The 24,144-nt window shown below is 43.3% G+C and overlaps 8 protein-coding genes across 11 annotated transcripts; 4 read left to right on the plus strand and 4 right to left on the minus strand.

The window, feature by feature from the left end:
• Nucleotides 1-20: 20 nt before the first annotated feature.
• On the plus strand, nucleotides 21-1,675 carry RB195_024451 (uncharacterized protein; the record flags this gene model as incomplete). Of its 2 annotated transcripts, XM_064212229.1 has the most annotated exons (2): nucleotides 21-774; nucleotides 843-1,675. In XM_064212229.1, 2 exons carry the CDS (start codon nucleotides 21-23, stop codon nucleotides 1,673-1,675), a joined length of 1,587 nt encoding a protein of 528 aa, XP_064068109.1. The 2 variants fall into 2 exon arrangements, with proteins under 2 accessions (XP_064068109.1, XP_064068110.1); XM_064212228.1 differs by having other exon boundaries at nucleotides 21-881.
• On the plus strand, nucleotides 1,106-1,675 carry RB195_024452 (uncharacterized protein; the record flags this gene model as incomplete). Its single annotated transcript, XM_064212230.1, has 1 exon — nucleotides 1,106-1,675. The coding sequence occupies one exon, from the start codon at nucleotides 1,106-1,108 to the stop codon at nucleotides 1,673-1,675; it is 570 nt and encodes a 189-aa protein (XP_064068111.1).
• A 365-nt stretch (nucleotides 1,676-2,040) lies between these two features.
• On the minus strand, nucleotides 2,041-2,486 carry RB195_024453 (uncharacterized protein; the record flags this gene model as incomplete). Its single annotated transcript, XM_064212231.1, has 2 exons — nucleotides 2,041-2,300; nucleotides 2,414-2,486. 2 exons carry the CDS (start codon nucleotides 2,484-2,486, stop codon nucleotides 2,041-2,043), a joined length of 333 nt encoding a protein of 110 aa, XP_064068113.1.
• Nucleotides 2,041-23,299, minus strand: RB195_024454 (uncharacterized protein; the record flags this gene model as incomplete). Of its 3 annotated transcripts, none has more annotated exons than XM_064212233.1 (8): nucleotides 3,901-4,030; nucleotides 4,096-4,232; nucleotides 4,292-4,451; nucleotides 10,507-10,577; nucleotides 11,900-12,003; nucleotides 21,045-21,069; nucleotides 21,119-21,159; nucleotides 23,206-23,299. In XM_064212233.1, the coding sequence occupies 8 exons, from the start codon at nucleotides 23,297-23,299 to the stop codon at nucleotides 3,901-3,903; spliced, it is 762 nt and encodes a 253-aa protein (XP_064068116.1). The 3 variants fall into 3 exon arrangements, with proteins under 3 accessions (XP_064068112.1, XP_064068116.1, XP_064068117.1); XM_064212234.1 differs by having other exon boundaries at nucleotides 3,901-4,033; XM_064212232.1 differs by lacking the exons at nucleotides 11,900-12,003; nucleotides 21,045-21,069; nucleotides 21,119-21,159; nucleotides 23,206-23,299 and adding exons at nucleotides 2,041-2,214; nucleotides 10,902-10,985; nucleotides 14,823-15,029 and having other exon boundaries at nucleotides 3,928-4,030.
• On the minus strand, nucleotides 2,495-2,809 carry RB195_024455 (uncharacterized protein; the record flags this gene model as incomplete). The annotated part of the gene is made up of 1 exon (XM_064212235.1): nucleotides 2,495-2,809. The coding sequence occupies one exon, from the start codon at nucleotides 2,807-2,809 to the stop codon at nucleotides 2,495-2,497; it is 315 nt and encodes a 104-aa protein (XP_064068114.1).
• On the minus strand, nucleotides 3,274-3,852 carry RB195_024456 (uncharacterized protein; the record flags this gene model as incomplete). The annotated part of the gene is made up of 1 exon (XM_064212236.1): nucleotides 3,274-3,852. One exon carries the CDS (start codon nucleotides 3,850-3,852, stop codon nucleotides 3,274-3,276), a length of 579 nt encoding a protein of 192 aa, XP_064068115.1.
• Nucleotides 15,395-15,829, plus strand: RB195_024457 (uncharacterized protein; the record flags this gene model as incomplete). The annotated part of the gene is made up of 1 exon (XM_064212237.1): nucleotides 15,395-15,829. One exon carries the CDS (start codon nucleotides 15,395-15,397, stop codon nucleotides 15,827-15,829), a length of 435 nt encoding a protein of 144 aa, XP_064068118.1.
• RB195_024458 (uncharacterized protein) lies at nucleotides 15,995-16,207 on the plus strand (the record flags this gene model as incomplete). The annotated part of the gene is made up of 1 exon (XM_064212238.1): nucleotides 15,995-16,207. The coding sequence occupies one exon, from the start codon at nucleotides 15,995-15,997 to the stop codon at nucleotides 16,205-16,207; it is 213 nt and encodes a 70-aa protein (XP_064068119.1).
• Nucleotides 23,300-24,144: the final 845 nt, after the last annotated feature.

The following is a 24,144-nucleotide window of genomic DNA, read 5'->3' on the forward strand; positions in this document are numbered from 1 at the left end:
GGACAATATCGACGAGGAATATGACCGGCTCGTTGAACACCTTCACGGCTTCACGAGGAAGACTGATAGTTTTAAAGCCACCAAGGGGCGCCTATCTTGAGCTGACACGCCAGCGTGGAGCAGCACGAGAAGCAGGCAACCTGGAACTCACGTCCAAGCTCGCAAGGCTTTGCGGAGAATCGGTAGAAGAATACCTCAAAGAGGGAAGAGCAGAAGTGATGACTGAAGCTGCAGAGGCGGACAAAAGCATCCGCTATGCTCGTCGAGACTTCGCCAGTCGCAAGACGAGGATGATTGCTCTCCGGAACCTGAAAGGAACAACCATTGCATCGAGAAGGGGAATGGAGAAAATCATCTACGACTTCTGCTCTAATCTCTTCGACAGCCATGTCCACTTGCCTCCTCACCATCTGAGGGAAGACGGACATGTCATTCCAGAGGTTCTCCCGTCCGAAATACGACATGCTATCATGTCGGTAAAAAATCGTACGGCACCTCGTCTCGAAAGAATAAGACCTGAACACCTGAAGAACCTTCCGCCAGTACTCATCAATACCCTGACGAGGCTCTTCACACGTTACCTGTCGGAATGCAAGGTTTCTAAACAGTGGAAGACCAGCAAGACCGTGTTGATGTATAAAAAGGGAGATCCACATGACATCGGCAATTATCACCCAATCTGCTTACTGTCCGTCATCTACGAGCTCTTTACAAGCGTGATCTTCAATGGGATTGAAAAATCTTGGATGAAGGACAGCCATGCAAGCAAGCAGGGTTTCGAAAAGGATTCAGCACGATTGACCACATTCACACTGTTTCGAAACTCATCGAGGTATCATGAGAGTACAAGATGCCGCTCTATCTCACCTTCATCGACTTAAAGAAGGTCTTCGACTCACTTGAGACGGAAGCGGTCGTGGAAGCCTTGGACAACCAACGCGTCCTTACTCAGTACATAAAGGTATTTCGAGAGTTGTACAGTAACTTCGTAACCGGAATTTCGCCATTATACAAGAATATCATCATTGACGTGAAGAGGGGGGTCCGAAAGGGTGATACAATTTCACCCAAAATATTCACAGCCACCCTCGAGAACGCAATCCGAATGCTGGAATGGGACTACATGGGAGTGAAGGTTGATGGTCGGCAGCTACACCATTTGCGCTTTACTGATGACATCGTACTGATAACAACTAGCATCAGGCAAGCGGAACGAATGCTGACCGAATTTGACGAAACATGTGGATGCATCGGTCTTCAGCTGAATATGCAAAAGACGATGTTCATGCGCAACGAATGGGTTTCGGATGCTCCATTCACGCTCAACGGAACGAACATGTCCGAATGCAGCTACGTTTATTTGGGTCGGAAATTGAGTACGATGAACGACCTGACCCCCGAGATGGGCAAGAGGAGACAAGCGGCTTGGGGAGCGTATAAGAGCATCGAGGATGTAGTGAAGAATACCAAGAACACCCGACTCCGTGCTCACCTCTTCAACACCACCGTACTTTCTGCTTTGACCTATGCTTCGGAAAACTGGGCATTTCGCAAGCAGGAAGAAAACGCGGTGAGCGTCATTGAACGCGCAATTGAGAGAGAAATGCTAGGAGTATCCCGTTTCACGCAAGTGAGGGATTCGAAGTTCTCTCTTACGTCAGCGACCGAAGATTAGAGACGCTGCCAAGGAAAGTAAAATAAGGTGGACCGGACACGTGATGCGCTTTAACGACAACCCCTGGACTAGAGCCATGAGCGACTGGGTTCCCTGCGATATTAGGCGCAATACAGGAAGACCGCCGACCCGATAGTCAGGTTTCTTCACGACGTGCTTCAAAGAAAATTATGATGCCCTTCGTATCTCACGCGAAAGGAGGAACCACTGGGCGACTCTGGCACGCGATCGGGACAAACGGAAGAATTACTGGCGCCCACTCGACCAGTTCGAAGATCAACGCGAGTCAAGGTGATCAAGGTGATGTAACTATTTAATACTACGTAATATTTTGTCTTGGTTATGATATTTCACCCACTCCCTTCTCAGCTCGTAATCCAATATTTGTCGTGTTTACCATGCTTCACATCATCCACTTCCTTCTCGGTCCGTAATCCAGTACTGATCGACACCCGTTTGCGGAACTTCTTTCTGCATTCATCGGCTTTCAAATCTGCCATGTCGAGTCTCGGTTGATCTTGAACTTCACGACTCCTCTTCTGGAACCGTACCATAAAGCAGAGAAGAACCGGGCGGTGGTCATAATCGAATGCAATATCCCAGACAGCTCTAGATTTTCGGATACCTCACAAAGGCATTTTCTTTATAAGAATATAATCGAGCTGAAGTTGCCAATAAGCTGATGACGTCGATGATTTCTATTAAACATGGATGCAATGATGAGTTTCGTCTGCTCACAAAGGTCTGTCAGACGACTTCCTTTATCCGATGTTTCCTTTGTGGGATAGAACTTGCAAAGGTCTTCCGACATCTGTTCTCCTATGCTTGCTCGTGGGCATCAATTCTGACAATGACAGCCTGCTGGCTTGGTATGTTGGACATCAACGTATTGAATTCATTATGAAATGCATCCTTGTTGTAGTACTCAGCGGTTTCCGTAGGTGCATGAGCACGCACGATACAGAGTTTGAGTCTTCTGCGATCCTGCAGCCGTTCAAGAACGTATCGTGAAGACCTTGATCCAAACTTCTCCATCAAGATGTTGTGGTCATTCCTCACAGCTATTGCGCAGCCTCCTACTTTCCTTTCATCGGAATAGATGCAGTAGATGGTGTAATTGCTGACACTGATCATGGGATGATCTCATATGCGTTTCTTGCGCCGTTTCTTGCGACGGCTTGCATTGCAACGCTCCACCATCACGCGTGGCATCAACGAGTGAGTCTTCGAGGATTAATAAGGTCTCCTCAACAGCCTATTCAAGCTAAACTAATGAATGGACTGCTGAGGGGAACGGAATGTGTACATAGAGGCACGTTCTAATGCACTTCGTAGGGAATAAAGCGATTCCCACGCCGGTTCTTACGATGATCACGGAGAGGTGAGCTAAACCACATGGTTTTCTGCAACCTACGACCCCGCCTAGAAGCTTTCCATAAACAATCCATATCACGTCAGATTCATGGCGATGGCGCCAATGGAACTCCGCGGACAACGTGACCCTGAGCTAAATACATGGATAATAATACTTTTTCTCACATTCAGGCCTTGAATAAACTCAAAAATAAGAGAACATACATAAATATAAATATGTAATGTCACATATGTTTATGAATAATAATAATAATAATAATAATAATAACAATAATAATTAATAATAATAATAATAATAATAATAATAATAATAATAATAATAATAATAATAAATAATAATAAATAATAATAATAATAATAATAATAATAATAATAATAATAATAATAATAATAATAATAATAATAATAATAATAATAATAATAATAATAATAAATAATAATAATAATAATAATAATAATAATAATAATAATAATAATAATAATAATAATAATAATAATAATAATAATAATAATAATAATAATAATAATAATAATAATAATAATAATAATAATAATAATAATAATAATAATAATAATAATAATAATAATAATAATAATAATAATAATAATAATAATAATAATAATAATAATAATAATAATAATAATAATAATAATAATAATAATAATAATAATAATAATAATAATAATAATAATAATAATAATAATAATAATAATAATAATAATAATAAATAATAATAATAATAATAATAATAATAATAATAATAATAATAATAATAATAATAATAATAAATTAACCTGTACATGTGTTAGAAGCAGGCATAAACACCGACATGGTTCGCAACTGTCAGCTGTTAACATTTTTTTCTACGGATATTTACCTGAAGAGCAGCATGTAGAAACTCCTGTAGTTTGTTGTGAATCGTAACAGCATCAGAGGATCTTTTGCAGAGAACTGCATGACAACGGAGATCCGGTTTTAGTCTGCTGTCATTCACATAATACATCGGTTAAAAGTAAGAACTATGGCATAAGAAACTTAGGCACACCTTTTTCCATCATGTCTGTATATCCAGCAAAATATTTTTGGATAGTGCGGTAGCGCGCCTGATGATGTAATACGGTTAGCCCAGTACTCAGTGAGTCCTTGCTCTTTCGTTTTAGCCTTCAATCCCGACCGAGTGATCTAAAGACGTTCTCTGACAAGATTGATGCATTCGCATTACAACAACGTGAGAGATTAACCTCAAGGCCCATACTGAGATCGGCATCAGCTCTACTGCAGTAGGCCTTCCAAATCAGAGCAAGAGGCTTTTCAAAACAATGTTCACCTCCTGCCATTATTGTAAGCACATTTCCCAAATAAATAACATCGTAGCAGAGATCAGGAGGATTAATTGTGTAGCTGAAAGACAGATATCCTACAACTGTATAACTGGTGCAAGCTCGGGAAATCCTGCATAATCTTTGTCAAGAACTTTTTTTTCTTTAGAACAGTCAACCAAATATCTGTTCTCTATAATGTTAGAAGATTTAAGGGTCGTTGCTGCAGTTTAAATCAGGTGTGGCTATTCAACCATGCGTATTGGTACACTTCACATCAAGAGAAAACATCTAGTCGATTTAACATTAATATGACGCCCGGCACGACAGCAAGATGCCAGGTATTGGCAACATTATCTTGTACTCTAGGCAGCACTGCCAACCCGTGCGCAGAAAACAGCCCATTTATGCTATTCGTGCTCGCGAAGCCAGATGGATAAGCCATTTCCGCATGTTCTTTCTTGACACACACGGAGGAAGAAGGTAGTTGAGATCGATTTACTACAGAAGAAAAACAAACCACATAATGCTTTTGTAATCGCCCATATCTAAGTGATCCAAACAGATTTCCCTTTCCGTCTCAAAAAAGGCCGTCAGTCCCTCATTTCGACATATTCGTGTGTCGCCTTTCTGTCCTTTTTGCCAAGCTTTGAAGCGAAATTCTGCTGCTAGCTGGTTCATTTTTTTTTTCAAAAAAAAAGGACAAGGGAAAATAGAGAAAATATTCCTAAGACACTTTATTCCGAAAGAAAATTTTTCATCCTTTTCTTATACATCAATTCTTGATGACGAAGTCGTAATTTACATATGTGGTGAGCTCAAGCTTTCAATCATAGCTCTTACAAATAGCTACTTAAAAACAGTCTCGAATGTTCCCTTGGATTTTTCACGTTACCACGTAGGATTTTCAAAAATGGCAGAAACGCGAAACAACGCTCTAAAAATGCAGGAATCAAAGAGACCACAAGCAACATATGGCCTCAGTTTATCCTACGAGGTAACGCCTCACACCCATGAGATGTGGAAAGTGGATTTAACCACTAGCATGGATGTAGAGTTGCCTCGTCGAGCATTTTACCACTAATCCGCTCTACGTGTATAGTAAGAAGTTAGTTCCCTCGTCGAGTAAACTGAGGCCTTTAGGTGCTCCTGACTCCTCCGATTCCTGGATATATAAACGATTTCTCTCATTTCTGGTTTGATACTCGCAAAATACATCGCGAACTCTATCTACTACGGGGAAGAATTCAAAGTTCCTATCAAAGCTGCTATTACAGTGTCATCTAAAAATGTCAGGAAATCGCAACAGGATAGAAAAAAACTTACTTTTAGTGGATACCACCTATTCTCTTTCTGTTTCCCAACAAAATACATGGAAGATAATGGTGCTGATTTCAAAAGCTACGCTCTACCATGCGTACTCGGAGCTTGAGGTCGTTCTTGCCCGACTATAGCCTATATTATTGGTTTGTTATAAAGCGATAAAAAGTCTGCTCACTCTTGCGAAAATCCTTGCGATGAAAAAACCCACTCCAATCGTGGATTGTCATGTTCACTGTTTCAGGGGACACCTCGGATCCAAAAAGGAGCAGTTTAGTTTCAGATAATAAATTTCACGCGCAATTGCAATCTTCAGCCTTTGTCGTAGGTACAAACTTTTAAAAGTAATAAGTCCCCATCATCGACTGCCTTTGAATCTTGGCATGTTGGATGCGTAGCTTTCATTTGCCTTCCTTAAAGGCATCACCCCACGAATCTGAGGTGGTACGGATTCCAGGTGGAGTATTCGTATACGGGATCGTAGATTATGGAGAGGTGGGTGATTCCGTCCATTTCTTGCTGGTTGGCGTAAAAAAACGGCCCGGAACACGCAGTGTGTGCACACGGCTGGCGCGCTCCAATCGAACTCGTTGTAGAAAATAGCGCGCCGGAAGGCTCGAAGCCGTATCTTCTGGGCCGTTTTATACGGCAATTAGAAAGAAATGGACAGAATCAACCCCTCTCCTTAACCTACGATCCCGTATACGAATATTCCACCTGAAATCCGCACCACATCAGATTCGTGGGGTGATGCCTTTAAGCTGTAGCCAACACTAGTAACGATTTTTCTTTATTAACTAACAGCCTCAACGTTATCGCTTTCGTCAGAGTCTGGAAAAATCAAAGTCATCACTGATTTATCCTCTTAAGTGCCTCATCACCCTACAGAATGTACTCGAACGATAAACAAACTCAAAGGATAACACATCGGCTAGTGCTTATCTCATTCTTCAACCTTCAATCTATAACAGACCACCACGTACCACAACTATAAATCAGAAGGGTTTTTATGGGGCCTCGTAGATCAAAACCCATACAGATATTGATAAAGAGCTAGTTCGTTTGTGATCGCAATGTACTCATCCTTTCTGTTCATTTTTCAAGTCTTGGCAGTTACCCAAAATGCCTATAGTGCTCTGAGCGCTGTGATCTTGGACTTGAAGGTAAGTATCGTAACATGTATCTCAATTTCGGAGTTTTCATGACGTACTGTACGGTGCGTTCCGAGTGGGATTGAAATATTGGATTTCGCTAGCCCATCTCGATGAGCCGAATAAACAAAAGGGTGCACCGTCTCAATATAATCGTCACCATATGAACTGCACGTAATATGATACACCACTTCTGATACCATGCAATCGCTCTTTTTTCCTGGTGGGCAAAACACGTAGCTGTGAATTGTACAGAGTCGGTCATACGCACGATTACGTACCGGCTGACATTCAAGGTTCGTTGGTGGTATCTCTACAACCCTCACGTCATTTTGTACATTTGCATTGCGTAGGCAGCTCCATACCGCTCCGCTCATATCATGAGATATGTAAGGGAGGCAGAACAGAATTTTTTCTTAGTCATCCACAACGTTGGATCTTCGCGAGGGAAGTCGTGCCTATTGAATAACACAGTCTCCAGTCGAGTACCCATTGAATATAACAACTTTGTGAGAAAGGCTACAAAACGCTTGTGATTCATCGTTGCGGTACGTGGTCGTTTGGCACGTTACCAAATTCAGCAAATGAGGTAAGCCCTGGCCGATGTGTTGTCCTTTGAAATTGCCTATCGTTTGAATGCTTTCTGTAGGGTGATGAGGCGCTTGAGAGGATAAATTGGAGATAGCTTTGATTTCCCAGGTTCTGGCGAAGGCAATAAACGCCGTAACGTTTGCTATTAATAAAGATCAATACCAATCTTGGCTACAGCTGGATCAAATGGATCAAAAGCAACGTATACAACATTCCAAGATTCAAGGACAGCATGGGCACTCCTAAGAGATGTACCAGCAAACTGCTTTCGCCTGGTAGGAGTTCTTTCGTTGAGACAAAAGGTCATCTCGGAAAGACAAACCATCCTCTTTCTCTACCGCTGTTAACAACATCAAGTCAGTCCGAATTTCATACCGATCAAGCGACTTTACAAGATAAGAGGTATCTCTTTGGAAAGCCGACAGATGCCAGAAATCGAACGACTCCTGCGCATGGCATTAAAGACAAGACAGGATCATATGTTTTCGTTGCTAAAAAAGTATATGTATAAAGGAGAATGTTGTGAACGTTTTGTGTCGGGAAGCATTTGGAGAAGTGAGTGAGTCAAAATCCATTTGTGATTGTATTCGCTCTAGTGCTGAATCTGGACTACAGGAAAAATTCAGAAGATTGATAGACCATCGGCAACACCAAAAGAAGGTTAACGATCCTGTTATTACGACCTCTATGTATTCAGATCACAATGGTACCAATGCTGTCAACAACGAAGTGCTCATTTCGTGTTTCTGTGATTAGCGATGCACTCTGTGCTTTCCGCCTTAGATCTCGGGCCTGCTCAATCAATCAGACCAGTGTATAACGCAAGATCATGGACGTTCATGATAGGTTGTGACTGAGAGCAAAAGGAGAGGAGAGAAGACAGGAAAACAGAGTCGCTCAACAAGTATCCTTACCCTACATAACTTTCCCACGATGTAAAAACCAGCAGACCCTAATCTCACAATAGGCTGCAAGTTCAGAGTGCTTGCGACATCAGTGTGCTCTGCTTAGGAGAGTTTTTTCGAAAAAAAAATTACGCAGATTTCAACCTTTCTGTTGTCCAACGGCGAAGTCTGCGTCTTTCCTCTTTTTTCCTCAATCTTTGTAAAGCTGGGAAGATCAAGGTCTCCGTTAGTGATAAGGGAAGAGAATTTGTTGTCTTGTCACGTGAACTAGACATAGTGACAATAAGGCGCAACATCTTAAAGATGACACTTTATATGTACCACGATCCGCTAAACAATTTGGAGAGCGATATCGCCGCCTGAATGAGGAATGGGTTGAAACAGCGGGAACAGCAGAGCTACCGAAAAACTTTATTACACTCCTATGAATAACTTACCTGTACGTCCGGTCCTACATCTTTTCATAAACTCTCAGAAAATGGTCTCGCTTCAAATAATCCACGTGACTTTGAAGTGAGATCTATTATGAGTGGTATTGGGGGCCCCAGAGGTGCAATTTTCTGTTCAAGATAGCCCAGAATCAGCATCTCAGATACGTCCCGCCCACCTCAGTAGTTCCAACGACTTTCTCAAACAATTTCGTGTACCGCGTTCTAATGTGAATGTGCCATAGAGTTATTTGTCGTTGGTCGCTATATACGAACGTTTCACATGATGTTGCGATGCGGGGTGTTCAAGAACTCATCAGGCTTCATTAAATCTATACGGATTGAGCACTATCCAGATTATGACGTTAATAAACGAGGGTCTAAATTGCCCTATTTTGTCGATGATCGGGACAATACTACCGAGAACTCAGAGACCTGGTTATGGGACAAAGGTTGGCACCCACGCTTGCCACTGTCTTCATGTAGAAAGTCAAAAAGCCTGTACTGGTTGCTGCGTTGTTTGCCCGACACAGGCGGAATCGGATACATGCTTCAATCTTTTCAACCAGTATTGCCAGCGCATTACGTTCACAAGGGAAAAATCAGTAGCCAGCTGGTTGACTTTCATGTGTGCACACATTTGTTGCGGAATGGGATATGGAAGACTAAATAGTCTCGCAAACTCAGCGGCAAAAACGTCTCACCCCACTATCTGTTAGCGCGTTCCAGCAAAATAAAAAATTATAGGTAACATGCGCAGGTCGGTGACAAGCGTTGCATCGAGCATCCAGGAAAAATAACATGTTTTGTAAACCTGGCTCAGAAAGTGGTTATATCCAACAGGTACTCCAATGAAGACTGTGTTACTCAATAGGCATGACTTCTCTCCCAAAGACCCAACGTCGTGAACGGCCCATAGAAGATCCGGTTCTGTTTACCTTACATATCTGATAAAATGAACAGCGGTACGGAGGTGTCTACACAAAACGGGCATACAAAATGACGTGAGGGTAATACAGATACCAACCTCATGTGTGTGTCTAAAACCTCATGTGTCAGCTGGGTAATCATGCGTATAACCGAGTCTGCACAACTCCCAGCTGCGTGATTTGCCCAAATGGAAGAAAATAGCAGGGCTGGTGTGTCTTATCAAAAGCAGGTCGTGTGGTGGCGACTATACAGGGGAAACCGGACGCTAAACATTTTCATTCCACCCGGAGCGCACCGCAGAATAAGTCATCAAAATTCCGAAATAGGGATAGAAGTAAAGATACTATCCTTCGAGTCCGAGATCATAGCACGCACAACGCCAGAGGCGTTTTGGATAACTGCCAAAAATCCAAAAATGAATAGAAAGGATGAATGCGTCACTAACGAACTGGCCACATATGAGCATCGCTGAGGGTTTCGATTTACGCATCGGACCGTCAGTTCCTTATAAAAAGCCCTTGTGATTCGTAGCTGGTGTACGCGGTGGTCTTAACAGATTCAGCGAATAAGGTAATGCTGCAGGATGATGAAGCACATGAGAGGATGTCACTGTTGGCTTTGATTTTTCCAGGCTCTGACAAAGGCGACAACGCGAAAACGTTAGCTGTTAGTTAATAAAGAAAGATCAATAACGATCTTGGCTACAGCTCAAACAAATTGATGAATAGCTTCCTTCTAAAAGTGAACTAAGATTTTCTGAGCATAATAGTTGATGTTTTCGAAGTATCGACGAAATGCTGGACTTAACTAACCACTGTTTTTTTCTCCGAAAGGGAAAAGTAAAGAACTGAGATGGCGATGTTGAGCTGTTCAGTACTGGCATCTGAAAACGCAATAATAGAACCATCAAATGAATGGTGAATTACTCATGACAATGATGCTAGTAGATGAGGGATATATATGACATACATAACCAAATAGACAGAGAAGTAATGAGCGGGGAAAACCAAAACCGGACGATAGCTTGAGGATACCTACGCCGCCTCCTGCTCACCGAACAAAACGTAAGAAAACATAAATGTATGCCTATATATGTTTCACTTCCAGAGCTCTTGTTCGTTCTAATGATTTTACGTGAAGTGCGACGATATCAGTAAGGCGACTGAAGTTGCAGAGTTGCGCAGCGCCAGCAATGAGGTACACCAACGTAGTCCTCAGATAGAGCCTTCTTTTTTGGATCAACTTCATCGAACATCTCATGTCTTTTAATCATGCGCCATAGCTCTAGTGTCTAAAAGGTTTTGAAATTAAGAGCCTCAGTTCGCAGAAGGAGACACCATAAATTGTGGTGCGAGTAAACTGTATTGTATAATCTGACGCGATAGGATCGAACAGCACTGGTACTGTAATGGCGAATGCACAAAAAGGTCCATAGAGCGCAAAAACCATGCGCCCCGTGCACTTTCTGCATAACCCTTTCTCACAATCAGGTCAAAACCTTTTGCATAAGCTATTCACTAGCAATCGTATAGTAGGGTCAAAACGACATGAAGCACGGTGCAATTCCGTACGCGCCTTCTCTCGAGGCGGTACGGTGGAGCGTAGCGATTAGGAGCATACTGGACCCCTTGATAGAACCATCCATCACTGCAGTTTACGGTGGTCCCACCTTAGTCCCAACTGCTGCTTCCACCGTCCCATTTCGATCGCGTACGCAAATGCACCGTGCTTCATGTCGTTTTGACCCGACTATATCCCAATAAACTATTCACAGACTTAAAGCTAACCTATCGAGAACTTGACGGACTTATTGAAATTAAGAGATTTATTTAATTGTATGCAACGTCATGTAACCTCGCACAAAATCTAAAAAAAAAAACGTAAGATAGTCAGTTCAAAATGACCTGACCTGTGGTGCAACTGCGTATGAGGTAACACTCGAAATGGCGCAGTGGGACCATTGATCAGTTCCGCAACACGGTTACGCCAACGAGGGGTCCACCCTGAGCGTAATTCCTACGCAATCGCACCACTAAAAGGTCGTTTTGACCTGATTGTAGCTTTATGGAACCACTGTCAGGAAACGAAAATTTAACATCTATCATCTCAGTTAAAATTCATAATGTGATGTCAGATTTCTTGTTACAAAACAGTTCAAGTAATATGGTAGCATCTTTACCGGTACAGTGATTTTATAGAACCAACCAAAACTGTATTCCTTCGTATTTTGCTGGCTCGACACTGAATTGGGAAGTCGCATGAAAGTGTTAGAAAGTCTTTGTTTTCCTTTTCTGACTTATTTGTTGCACCTAAAATGTTATGAACATAACGCTATAAACACAAATAGATAAAAAAAAAAACAAGCACCTTAGATGGGAAGCATCTGACTACTACATGAGCAAGTGTGGAAAAAAGTAGTTGGGGAGGGCACTCAGTGGCGTCCTTATTTCCCGACGCTCCAACTAACTTTTTTCTCTTAGTAAGAATAATGTTTAGGCCTTAGGACCCCGACTGATTTGATTATTTACTTCAAGAAATAAGGACGCCACTGAGTCCCCCCCCCCCCCCCAACTACATTTCACCCGAGTAAGTGTACGTGCGGCTTTATACCACTTTGGAAGATGAAAGGATAAAAAGGATAAAGTCTCTGGCCTATCAACCCACCTAGGATGCTCCAACGCGTTTCAATGCTATTCGTAATCATTGAAGATTTCGAAACGCGTCTTGGTCTATACAGGGAAGGCCAGCCTTGATCAATGGCGAGGGCCAGCCGATGATCAAGTCAGTGTTTTTACTTCCCAGACAGTTTTTGTACCAATTTATCGACCTCGGAAGGATGAAAACCTTGGGTGGCACTAGGGCGGTTTCGAACCATCGATCGCGCAGTTGCAGCGGAAACTCTTACCGACTGCGCTATACTCGCCGTGTTGGATGAACCTATGACAAACACACCTGCCACCATTTTGGAAGATAAACAAGAGAAAAACGCAAGGACCGGGTGTCAGGAGGCTGGCTGCGATGCTTTAGGCGCGGGTAGTAGTGTGCAAAAAAAGATTGTTTTAGTCAAATCCTTAGTATATGTACTCCCTAAACGTCAAAATACTCCTATGCTTCGACTTCAGAGGACAAACTTTCGAACGTGTAGAATTCGCACAACATGGCGCCATTCCAGTTATTTCGAGGTCACCATGAACGATATCTGAGTTGTTCGAGGCCTGGAGAGAACAGCGGTCAAACAATGTTGTTCAAGTTTGTTTAGCTATAGTCGGGTCAAAACGACATGAAGCACGTGCAGTTAAGCAAGCGGCTGAGCTAAAAGTGGTAGAGCTAGCGGCTGGGATCGAAGTGGTGCCATCGCGAACTGCAGTTATGATCGGTGCTAGTAATGGTCCTCCTTCGATCCTAACCGCTATGCTTCATCGCACCGCTTCGATCGCAGCCACAAATGCAACTGCTTAATGTTGTCTTGACTCGACTGTGTGCGTAATAACAAAAACATTGTGTTTCTTGGATTAAATGGCAACCATATCTTAATAGTTTTCTTCTTTCATGTGCAGAAACGAAAATTTGGGGCGGTTTGATCGTCTATGTTCAGCAGTCGCGTTTCGCGCGCAAGCTCAGCTTAGCTCGACTGGTCAAAACTAGCAGATCTACGATGTCAACTTAGAATGTGGTACTGATGTTGTTCGCGGGCTTGTATTGCGGTAGTCATAAAAATGACAATTCAACTAACGCATCTTTCCATACTGTGAAGCAGAGCCCTAAATACGCATAGTTGACTATGCCTAATCTGTGACAATGGCGCTTCGGTTTCCTAACACTACACGAAGCTGGAATATTACAAAGTGTTCTAGAAGAGAACGATCCTCTCCAAAAATTGCGCAGAACACTCTGGAATAGCAGAACAATCCAACAGCAAGGTTCGTATTCATTGCCTGAATTCCAGTCACGCATAAACCTCGTAGTCTTTGTTACAGTTTGATTTACAAAGAGAACTTATTCAGAATAACGACAGGAGGTGAACACTGCTTTGAAAACCTTGATTCTGATTTGGAAAATCCAGTGTAACAGAATCAATGAAAAGAGCCAGGAAAACTCAAGACGTTTCGCTTCTACTGCGTGACGCCATCTCACTAGCAGAAGCGTAGCAAAAATCCGTGGCTTCATAATTTGATCTGTCCTGGCTTAAAATCTTACTGTGTTACTATTAAAGGGCAGTATATCACGAAGTTAAGAGTGTTGGGGTCTCTCCACGAATAGATTGAGTTAAGCGTAAGTACGAACGCAATCACGTTTAATCCATCTAAATATTCAGAAAAACGGCGTGGGCAACGACCTTTGCGCACCCGATCCACTAACGTATCCTGCTCTCGCATATGAGGGATCTAACAGCGTGCAATGTACGCAAGAGTAGGAGTACTCACCGTGTCTACCAGTGGGCGAAAAGGACAGCGTCAACATCGCGTCGATTGCTCGCAGATGCGGAAAGTATGTCTTCTCTCGCATACATGACACTAGGACTCGTAGACGGATTGTATGCGAGGTCCATTTTTCTTGATAATTAAGGGCAATTGAGCGTGATCGCGCCCTTACTCATGAACTACACCCCTGTTTTCTATCTATTCGTGGTAATAAGCGCTTTTAGTTTTGCGGTGTACTGTTTTTGATGCAGCCGCACAGATTATACCTTGATCATACCTCATACCCTTATTATCAATTCCACGCTCATCCACACTCACGGTGCCAATATTTGGTTATATAATATAATATAATATAATATAATATAATATAATATAATATAATATAATATAATATAATATAATATAATATAATATAATATATATCCAATGTATGGTGCTTTACACCTGATCCACTCCTCCCACATACGAGGTAGGGTTAACTGTGTTACATAATACATACATAGAATATATTAACTACATACATCATATAGATTATTGGGTTGAAAAATGAGACACAAGCAGTTTTTCTCTCGATTCGAACGTGCATGTAGAAATTAAAAGTATTGACAAAATGTTTCATACTACTTGAAAAAAAGAACATTTTTCTCTATAAGATTGAGTTTTGATTATTCTTAGTTCTATGAATACTTCCCTCCACAACAGTTTACCGCCTCATAGTGGCGTGGAGGTGACTCTGGCGTCGAACTGCGATGCACAGCGGAGGTCCATCCTCCGGCAAGGTCTACCAAGCTGAGAAAGAGTTCGACACATCCGACATTCCGACTTCTCGGAATCGGAAGCCTAGCTAAGAGTAAACCACTGCTAAGATTCACCACCGTCTTGGCAAAATTTCGCAAGGTGGCTCCCTGATCCATATAGGTTAGCGACGACCTGTGGTGAAAGCTAAGCTCGCCGTGGCAGGGCTGCTTATTTTGGGTAAAAGTCTTTTTGCCACTCTAGCATATTCACTGTCTCAGTACCCTGCACACCGGACCGTGCCGTCTCAGACGTCGGACGGTATGGCGACCGGTGAGAGGCGATCAAATCTCATGTTGCTCAGGACGTCTTTGATTCCGGACCAAGGCGACACACGCACGACTCGCCATGGAGACTGGGTACTTACAACGCGAGAACAGTTTCCACAGACGCTAACCTGCATGCCCTTCTCGGAGCTGCAGAGCGTATCAAATTTCACGTGATTGCTCTGCAGGAGACCAAGTGCAGGAGCGACGTACCACAGATGAATGACGGTACACTCATCATTCGTGGAGAGAAGGTTCCTTCACGAAATGTAGGCGGTTCTGGTTTTGTTGTGCACCCATCTGTCGTTCATCTTGTGTACTCTCACGAGATCCTGTCACCTCGTCCGGCTATTCTTCGCGTCCGTCCTCTGCGCCAAAAACCCATCAGTATCATCAACTGCTACTCACCAACATCAGCAGTTGATGATTCCCAATTGGACGCGTTTTACGGGGAGTTGGAGGAAGTAATCCGCAACGAGAAGTCCTACAAATTCGTTGTCGGAGACTTCAACGCAAAACTAGGGAAGGCCACAGAAGAGGGTTACAGGATTGGAAGATTTGGACTAGGGGAGCTTAATGAAAATGGCAATCGTCTCGCCGGGCCGTTGTCCGCCGCTCGCCTCTTTCATGGGAATTCTATTTTCATGAAATAAGATCGTCGTCGGTGGACATGGGAATCGCCCAGTGGCGCGGCTTGTGCGGAGATCGACCACATACTCACCAACCGGAGGTGGTGTCTACTTGACATCTCGGTAGTACCATCCTTTTGCAGTGGTTCTGATCACCGTCTCCTTCGTGCGAAAATATGACTCAGCTACATGATGGGAAGGAACATCTGCTATCGGCAACGAAGAAGAAAAGAAGTCGTCTATAACGACTGCGTACTCGAGGATCCCTTGTCCCAAGTTGACTGGTGCATCAAAGAGGACCCAAACGTCGACTACGAGATGCTGCTCAGAGGATTACGAGCCTCTGCTGAGCGTGCCTCGAAGAAGTACTCTGAGGCTCCATCCGAATGCATCGCACGTTGAGCGGTTAGTATCAAACACTAGCTGCAGAAAAGCGTTGCAGGAGGATCTTTCGAAATGCAGGGCAGAAGAAGATTCTGGACGCAGCGGAAAGAAAAACGGGTCTAAAGAAGTGCAGCTGCGAATATACTATTCCGCTAGCAGTCTTACTGAGCGAAGACGGGACTTGCACGTTTTCCCGTCGTGAGATGGAAATCATTACGGAGAGGTTGTACTCGAACCTTTTCCGTGCATCAAATCCTGTGTCACGCTCGATCATCCCCACTGGTGAAGTTCCACCTCGGAGTCTCGAAGTACGAGTCGCTATCAAGAGCATGAAACCTGGCACAGCCCCCGGACTTTTATGTCAACAGACTTTCTTCGGGCTGGTGGCCATCCACTTCAAGTAATCTTCGCAGTGCACATGACATCCTACCTTCGGAAAGAAAGGATCCCAGATCAGTGGAAGACCTCGCGAACCGTTCTCATTCATAAGAAAGGTGACCGAGAGGACCTTCTGAACTATCGTCCGATATGCTCGCTGACCGTGTTATAAAAATTCTTCACCAAGATCATCCTCACGCGCATATCCATTACGCGGATGAAGCCCAGCCTCAAGAACAAGCTGGATTCCGTGAAGGGTTTAGCTGCTTGGACCATATCCAGACCGTGTCGAGGGTCATAAAGGTTTGCCGGGAATACCGCCTGCACCTTGTCCTAACTTTCTTCGACTGTGAGAAAGCCTTCGACAGCGTAGAAACGAACGCAATACTGTCAGCGCTGGTCGATAATGAAATCACGTTCCTGGGAAGAAAGGGGTATACGTGTTGATGGAAGATTTCTCTCGAACCTTCGTTTGGCGGACGACATCGTTCTCTTTCCAAGCAGTACCAATGTAGCAGAAACGATGCTCAACGAATTGAACGAAGCAGGGAAGAGAATAAGACTGCGAATAAACAGAAAGAAGACACAGTTAATGAAGAACGCCTAATGCGAGGACGGAGGGGTATAACTATAAGGCTCCTAAATCGTGGAAACTTCGTCATACGCATATCTCAGACGTTCTATAAACATGAGAAACCACTTGAAGGAAGAACTGAATAGAAGAATGAGAGCAGCATGGGCAGCATTCGCACCCGTCAGGGAAGCTACGGACCAACTGACGGACCAAGATCTTCGTGCCCATCTGTTTGACTCGACAGTTCTTCCGGCGATCTGTTACACAGCGGAGACGTGGGCAGACACTGCTGCCACGTCTAGGAAGCTACTTAGTACCCACAGAGCCCTTGAGAGATGTCTTCTGAAGTTTAACCGGCGCACACAATACCTAGCCGGTCTTCGCTGCTTCGCTTAAGAGGAATGTCCCGTCTTTGCGATCCAGCGGAATACGTATCGAAAGCAAAACATAGATGGGCCGGTCACATCATGAGAGCAATCGACTATAGATGGACCAGAAGATCGCTAGAGTGGATCTCAAGAGATGCTAAACGCCATTGAGGGAGACCGCCAACGAGAAGGGGTGACGTGTCCGCTACACGGATGGGCCAGCTGAGAGCTCAGCTGGATACGGCTCAAGGACCTCGTCAACCTCACTCACGAAACTTGAGAACATCTTGGATGGCAATGGCGAGGGAACGAAACGAGTAGAAGAGATGCTGGGGCCCGCACGTCCAGTGAAGACGGGCCATCTAAATATCTAAGTAAGAGTGGGAGTACAACGTTAGGATAACGAGTGTTCAACTATAATATATGTTCTACCACTTCCTAATGTCTGAGTGTTGATTAATCATGGTGGTGGAAATTAAAATGGAGGATCGAGATCGACGTGGAAATCCAGCTTTGTGCATAGGGCAGACAGTTAGTGAAAGGGTTGCCGATACGCATACATGGTGCGTTGCTGTAGACGGCAAATTTGTAGATGAAATGAATATACGAAACAGGTATTGTATTGATTGAAACCAACTGACGTTTACAGCCGTGAACAAATCAGGGTACGTCAGGGTACGTTTGTCCCTCCAATCTTAATTCCATAGCCGTACTGTTCAATGGATACAGAGTCCTCAAGCGAGTGAGTTCGGCAAATCTGGCTGAGAAATCTCTTGCTTTTGATTTATTGCGTCCTGTATTTTTTATTACTTTTTTTTTCACAGGCGTACGCATAGTGATATTTCGAAATCCGTCTTGGAAACCTGCTAACTATACACATCTGACACGAAAAGTGGAGCGGAATTCCAATTCTTACAAAATAAAGTCTTTGAGGGGGATGCCCTTGCATCAGAAGAAACCATGACACTAACGAAAGGTTTTTTCTTCAGTATTACAACTTTGAAAGATGCTAATCGTGCACAATTGCACCCCAAAATGGGCCGTATACAATCTCAGAAACGAACTAGGAGCAGGACAAACAACACAGCTAATAGAAAAAGACTTGCAAAACTAGGACTCTCACAAGCTGTTGTACGAAGGAAAACCATAGAGAGAAAAGAAAAGAAAGAAAAGAAGGGAGAGAAAAAAAGAAGAAAACAGCTCTGTGGAGAGGAGCCAGCGCTCGCCTTCACTGGTTGTGAGAACGCGATATGTCACTCCGATGCAGCACGTTCTATGGCGACTATAGATTCGTCGTCGTATTGTTGAGGTCCTCTGAATTCATGTCCCTTTTTCATTTCTATTCGTCTTCTGGAGCGCCTCATAGTATCGATACCGTCAGAATATTGTAAAGGCCATTCTATCCGAAATATTGTTGCCCTGCAATCTGATATCCTTTCAGGTGACAAACGTTGAGGATGCTTCACGGTCAACTCAGATCACTTCACGTCAGTCAAATCCGGTCTTCGCAGCTCCGACTTATGAGGAATATCCCGTCTTTGCGACCCAGCGGAATATATATCGAAGGCAAGATAGATGGGCCGGTCACATGAGAACAATCGACGGTAGATGGACTAAAATAATCTAGAGACTAGAGTGAATCCCTAGAGATGCTAAACGCCCCCGAGGGAGAGGGCCAACGAGATGGGGTGACATGTTACGGATAAACCACCTGAGAGCTCAGCTGGATACGGCTCAAGGACCTCGTCAACGTCACTCATGAAACTTAAGAACATCTTGGATGACAATGGCGAGGGAACGAAACGAGTGGAAGAGATGCTGGGGCGCGCAAGTCCCAGCATCTCTTCTACTCGTTTCGTTCCCTCGCCCATCTAAGTATCGTAACTAACACTAACATGAATACTTCTGTTTTCAAATGGTTAAAATGGAGTGTCGAGTAGATAAAATAGACTATTTCGACACCTTTTGACTTTTGCATTCAACAGCGAGCCAATAAATATATTGGAGATGAAATTTGAAATGAAATAGAGACAAAATGACCAAAGGGATAATTTCTAGGATTCCTCCTAACATTCGTACGTGTCTTTCTTTTCGCAACCCATAGATTCAGAAATCCAAAACAACGGGAGACATAGAATTTCAGAAGTTGGATCTCCCACTAACTTCAGTGATGTCATTACAGTTTTTTCTTCACCTCCTACGGGTCAGCAATCATGCTATATAATAACGCGCTTGTTCCGTGTGGGTGTTTTTGTCTGTGTGTCACGAAAATACTCCAAAATGATGAAAAACTCGGCACCGGTGAGGTGCCGAACCATCGTCATGCCCCTGATAGGCGAGTCCTCTACCTTTTCACCATTGTCCAAACCTATATAACCATGTATGTTGGCTTTCATAAGGTAAATTAGTTTCTCTTATATGTTAGTGAGGATAAATAAACTTTTATGTAAACGTATACTTCGAAATTTGCAAACGATCATGCTATATAATAACGAGCTTACTCTGTCACGTGTGTGCGTCTGTGTATGTGTGTGTCTCAGTGAAGAATTTCCAAAAACAGAGGGAGACGGATACCATAGCGCCGGTTTGGTGCGCTGGGTCAAAGCGGCAAAATTGGGTGAGACGGGTCCTATGGCCTCGAATTCGTCCCTCGGAACCAGATAGCTGTAAAATGGGGTGGGACGGGTCTTACAGGGGCGGAATGGTGCGCCCGTGCCAGAAAGCTATAAAGTGGGGAGAGACGGGTTCTACTGCGTCGGATTGGTGCCCGAGAGCCCCAAGGAGGTAGAATGGGTTTGTATGGTTCCTTCGCATATCTATTTCCCAGCATGTCTCCCTAACGCTGTTAACATCCTTTTTCAAAAGAAGGAAACACACGTGCGAACGGCTGTTTAAATACAATACATAGTAGTCAACAGTTTACGCGATCTGACGTAGAACTTTATTTTTATCACTACGATAGTGATATCCACGTCATTTCATGCTAGCGCATCATTCTTTGGTGATAGTTGAGAACGGAGGAAATTGATACTTCAGATAATATTTCCAAATTGTGGAGATTTGAGAGAAACATAGATGTAAAATCAAGTTTGATTGTTCTTGAAATGTAGTACTGACGCGCTTAGGGAAAAACCATAAAATCTTACATCCATGCTTAAATTTTTGGTTAAAAAAATTAAAGAGCGTTGATAGAAAAAGCAATTCTAATTTTACAAAATGTCGCTACTGTTATTTCTTATTGATCGGTAAAGGCGAGCGGAGCGAACATTAAAAAAAGTGAAGTCTGAAGTCCGACTGTAGCCGGACGTTCAGGCTAGTCACTAAAATAAGTGGAACCACTTGAAGATACACTAAAATGCTCAGATCTCCCCTTCGTAAGAACCCCTTTCTTCTTCTTCAAAACAGCAGGTCATTTTGAACTTGAACAATCGCATCTTCAGCAATCCTTTAAGTTCCGTAGTTTGTAGTTAACGTGACGATAACGTGCATGACATGAGTTGCACACCTTTGTAAAAAGAGTATTTTATAGCCACACCTGCTAAAAGAGCCTTCGTTTGGAGCTTTACACTTCCAACATTACCATAAGCGAAGAGGTGTAGTTGGAATTACGAATAGTCCATTGTTACTACGAAGAACAAAATGATGGGCTTCTGTAAGAGAAAGTTTCAGAATACAACATAAAGTCAATCAAATGTAATTGATAAATAAACACGCCAGGATTAGAGAGAAACAAAGATATATTTTCCAAAAAAAAACTGTAGAAAGCTTGAACGGAACTTGACCACTATGGGGTAACCGACAATGCCGATCGCGAATATGCGTAGCACTTAGACGATATCTTCCAGCAAAGATCAACTTCATCACTTTGCGACCTGTTCTGTTTTTTTTTCTTGCGGTTTCACTAAATATCTACATATTGGAGTTTGCGAAATGTGACGAAAACTGAGGATTTATAGTCTGGTTAAAAAGACCTGAGGCTCAATGGAGTTACTTAAAGGCATCACCCACGAATCTTGGGTGGTACGGGTTTCAGGCGGGTAACGCCTATACGGGGTCGTACTTTCAGCGCATGTACGCTTACATAAGCGGCCATTCGAAGATCTGATGGTGCAATCTCATGGAGATTAAGTACCACGTCATCGGACTGACCGAGTCGAAAAGACACCAAATTCCGCCAGCATTTGTTCAGCTTGGTTGATGCCAAATATTATCAGAAAAGCGAAGATGGTGTAGCTGCCGAAAATCAACCTTCACCCATGTCCTCCCATTCTAACCTCCGCAGTGCGTTGAGTGGTCGTGAATACTTTATGCGTCCCTACTCGGTACATAAAAGTATATCGAGAATTGTACAATTCTCGACGTACCTTTATGTACCGAGTAGGGACGCCTTAATCGTCCAACACTTCCGTGACCGCCTCCATCTCAACTGAGTCAAAGGCCTTTCTTAAGTCGACCAAGGTAAGACATAGAGGCACCTTGTACTGCAGTGTGAATGTGATCAATCGTGTTGAATCCTTTCCTCACCAGCATGAATGTCCTTAATCTGACACTTTTTCAATATTGTTAAGGATCATTCTCGTAAAGAGCTTATAGTTGATCAGTAGTAAGCGAATTTTGCAATAGTTGCCGACCTCATGAAGATCCCTCTTCATGTACAAAAACACAGGTTCGCTGGTCTTCCACTGCTTAGGAACCCTGCATTTCGATAAGTATAAAGAGCCCAGGTGTTGATACTAGCAGGAGATTCATCAGATGTTCAGATCTCATTTTGTCGAGACCTGTGGCGTACGGTTGTTTGCCGACTAATAACATGCCGCATTTCGGACCGGATAACCTCTGGAACGACATTTTCGTCTTACCTCAGATGGTGCGGAGGCAAGTGGACACGGCTGTCGAAGAGATCGTAGTAGAAGTCGTGAATGATCCTTTTCTGTTCCTGTTCTCCATGCGATGATTCTTTCATTTTGTTTCTTGAGAGCACTGATCTTCGTCTTGCGATTGGTGAAGCCTTGACTGGCTTAGCATGGGGGCATGCTCGTTCTCTTCTCTGCAGCTTCAGCCTGACACTGCTACTCTTTTCTCTTTGATGTTTTCTTCCCTCCCATGTAGAAGTCTGATACAACAGCAAAATCCGTCGGGCAAAACCTTTTACTGACGATGATATGGTGTATTTTGTCATGGTGCCCTCTGCTGGATGATTCCCACGTCCAGCGTAGAGAAGAAAGATTTTGAAATTGTCTCCATAAATCTTCCAGTTTCCATAAATGGTTTTTGTTGACATGATATACTCGGAAATTCTCTCCCCCGCTCCTTCAATTGTAGGCCGTGGATCCCGATGTGAAGTTCTGCAGGCGTACTTCTGGGGCAAATTTTGGCGTTTAAATGACTACCAATACCAAGAAGAATGTGTGGTCCTTTTCCAAGAACTTCTTTACGTCCACATAAGAACTATCGACTTCTTCCTCATAGCGGAAACCGACTCCTCTATTTCCACATGTTTCCAAGGCCAGTTTCATCACATGCGTTCAGTAGTTGGTGTCGTCTCGACTTGGTCAATCCGGTGACGTCGTACTTAATCTCCGTGGGATTGCATCATCAGACTTCGAATGGTCGCTTATGCAAGCGTACTTGCGCTGAAAGTACAGAACGTCATCCTAATCCTGGGTGCGTATCGTTAGGTACCCGCAGCCGATTACCTGCAGCCGGATAAGTGCCTGCGGAAGAGACTGTCGGTAGGCCAGAGCAGGCATATCTTGGGCTACTTGTTATCACTAAGCCATGCCCATCCATCACCACATCACTGAGGTCATGAGCAATGTTTGTATTACAATTACGTGATAGAGTTGCCTTCTAAGAAGGTTCAAAGAAAAAAGGCAACAACGTAGCAACGTAGAAAGTGTAAGAAAACGTAGAAAATGAAAATGCTAAAAATAAATCAAAAACGTAGAAAATTTGTAAAGTTACATTTCTTTTAAAAATTTGTATTTGTAAAGCAAATGTTGCAGCAAACGCAAACATACCTAGCTGAAAATTCAAAACGTTCCAAAATGAAAGTTAAAAGGTTTAGATCCGAGAACCTGGTTTTTGAAAGATGTAGAGGTGTGATTTAAAAAACTGTATAGAAGATATGGATGTAGATTTGTATTTATACAGACTATTAAATCCTTGTAAGATACTGCAGTAGTTTGTGAAATTCCGATTTTTTTGCTGTAAGCAAGTAAAACGTACAATTATTTCCTGTTTCTGGTATCTCGTGTTCAGTCGTTCGATTTATCTATATACGTAAACGATCGATACTCCATACGGAGGCAATAGCAGAGATAGCGTGCCCCTGCGAGGCATGTTTCGCCCCTCATTGTCTATTAGAGTCGCTGATGAAGGAGGTGCCATCTAAATCTACTTAAACGGCTGCGCGGGCGGTCGCGTCACGCTGGCTCGCTGCCAGCTCTGGCATATCTGCGGCCCTTCGCAGACGTGAAGGCCTATGGTGTTAGCAGGCACTTGCGGCTATTCGACCTGACCCCAATGGATCCATGCGCTAGTTTCTACAATCGTCTCGCCATTCCTATTCACTAGTCTACCTTCTAAATCCTATCAACTGAGGTAAGTTACTCCTGAACATCTGATCAATGTTG

The sequence above is a fragment of the Necator americanus genome, chromosome X (genome assembly GCF_031761385.1).
Source record: "Necator americanus strain Aroian chromosome X, whole genome shotgun sequence".
Classification (NCBI taxonomy): Eukaryota; Metazoa; Nematoda; class Chromadorea; order Rhabditida; family Ancylostomatidae; genus Necator; species Necator americanus.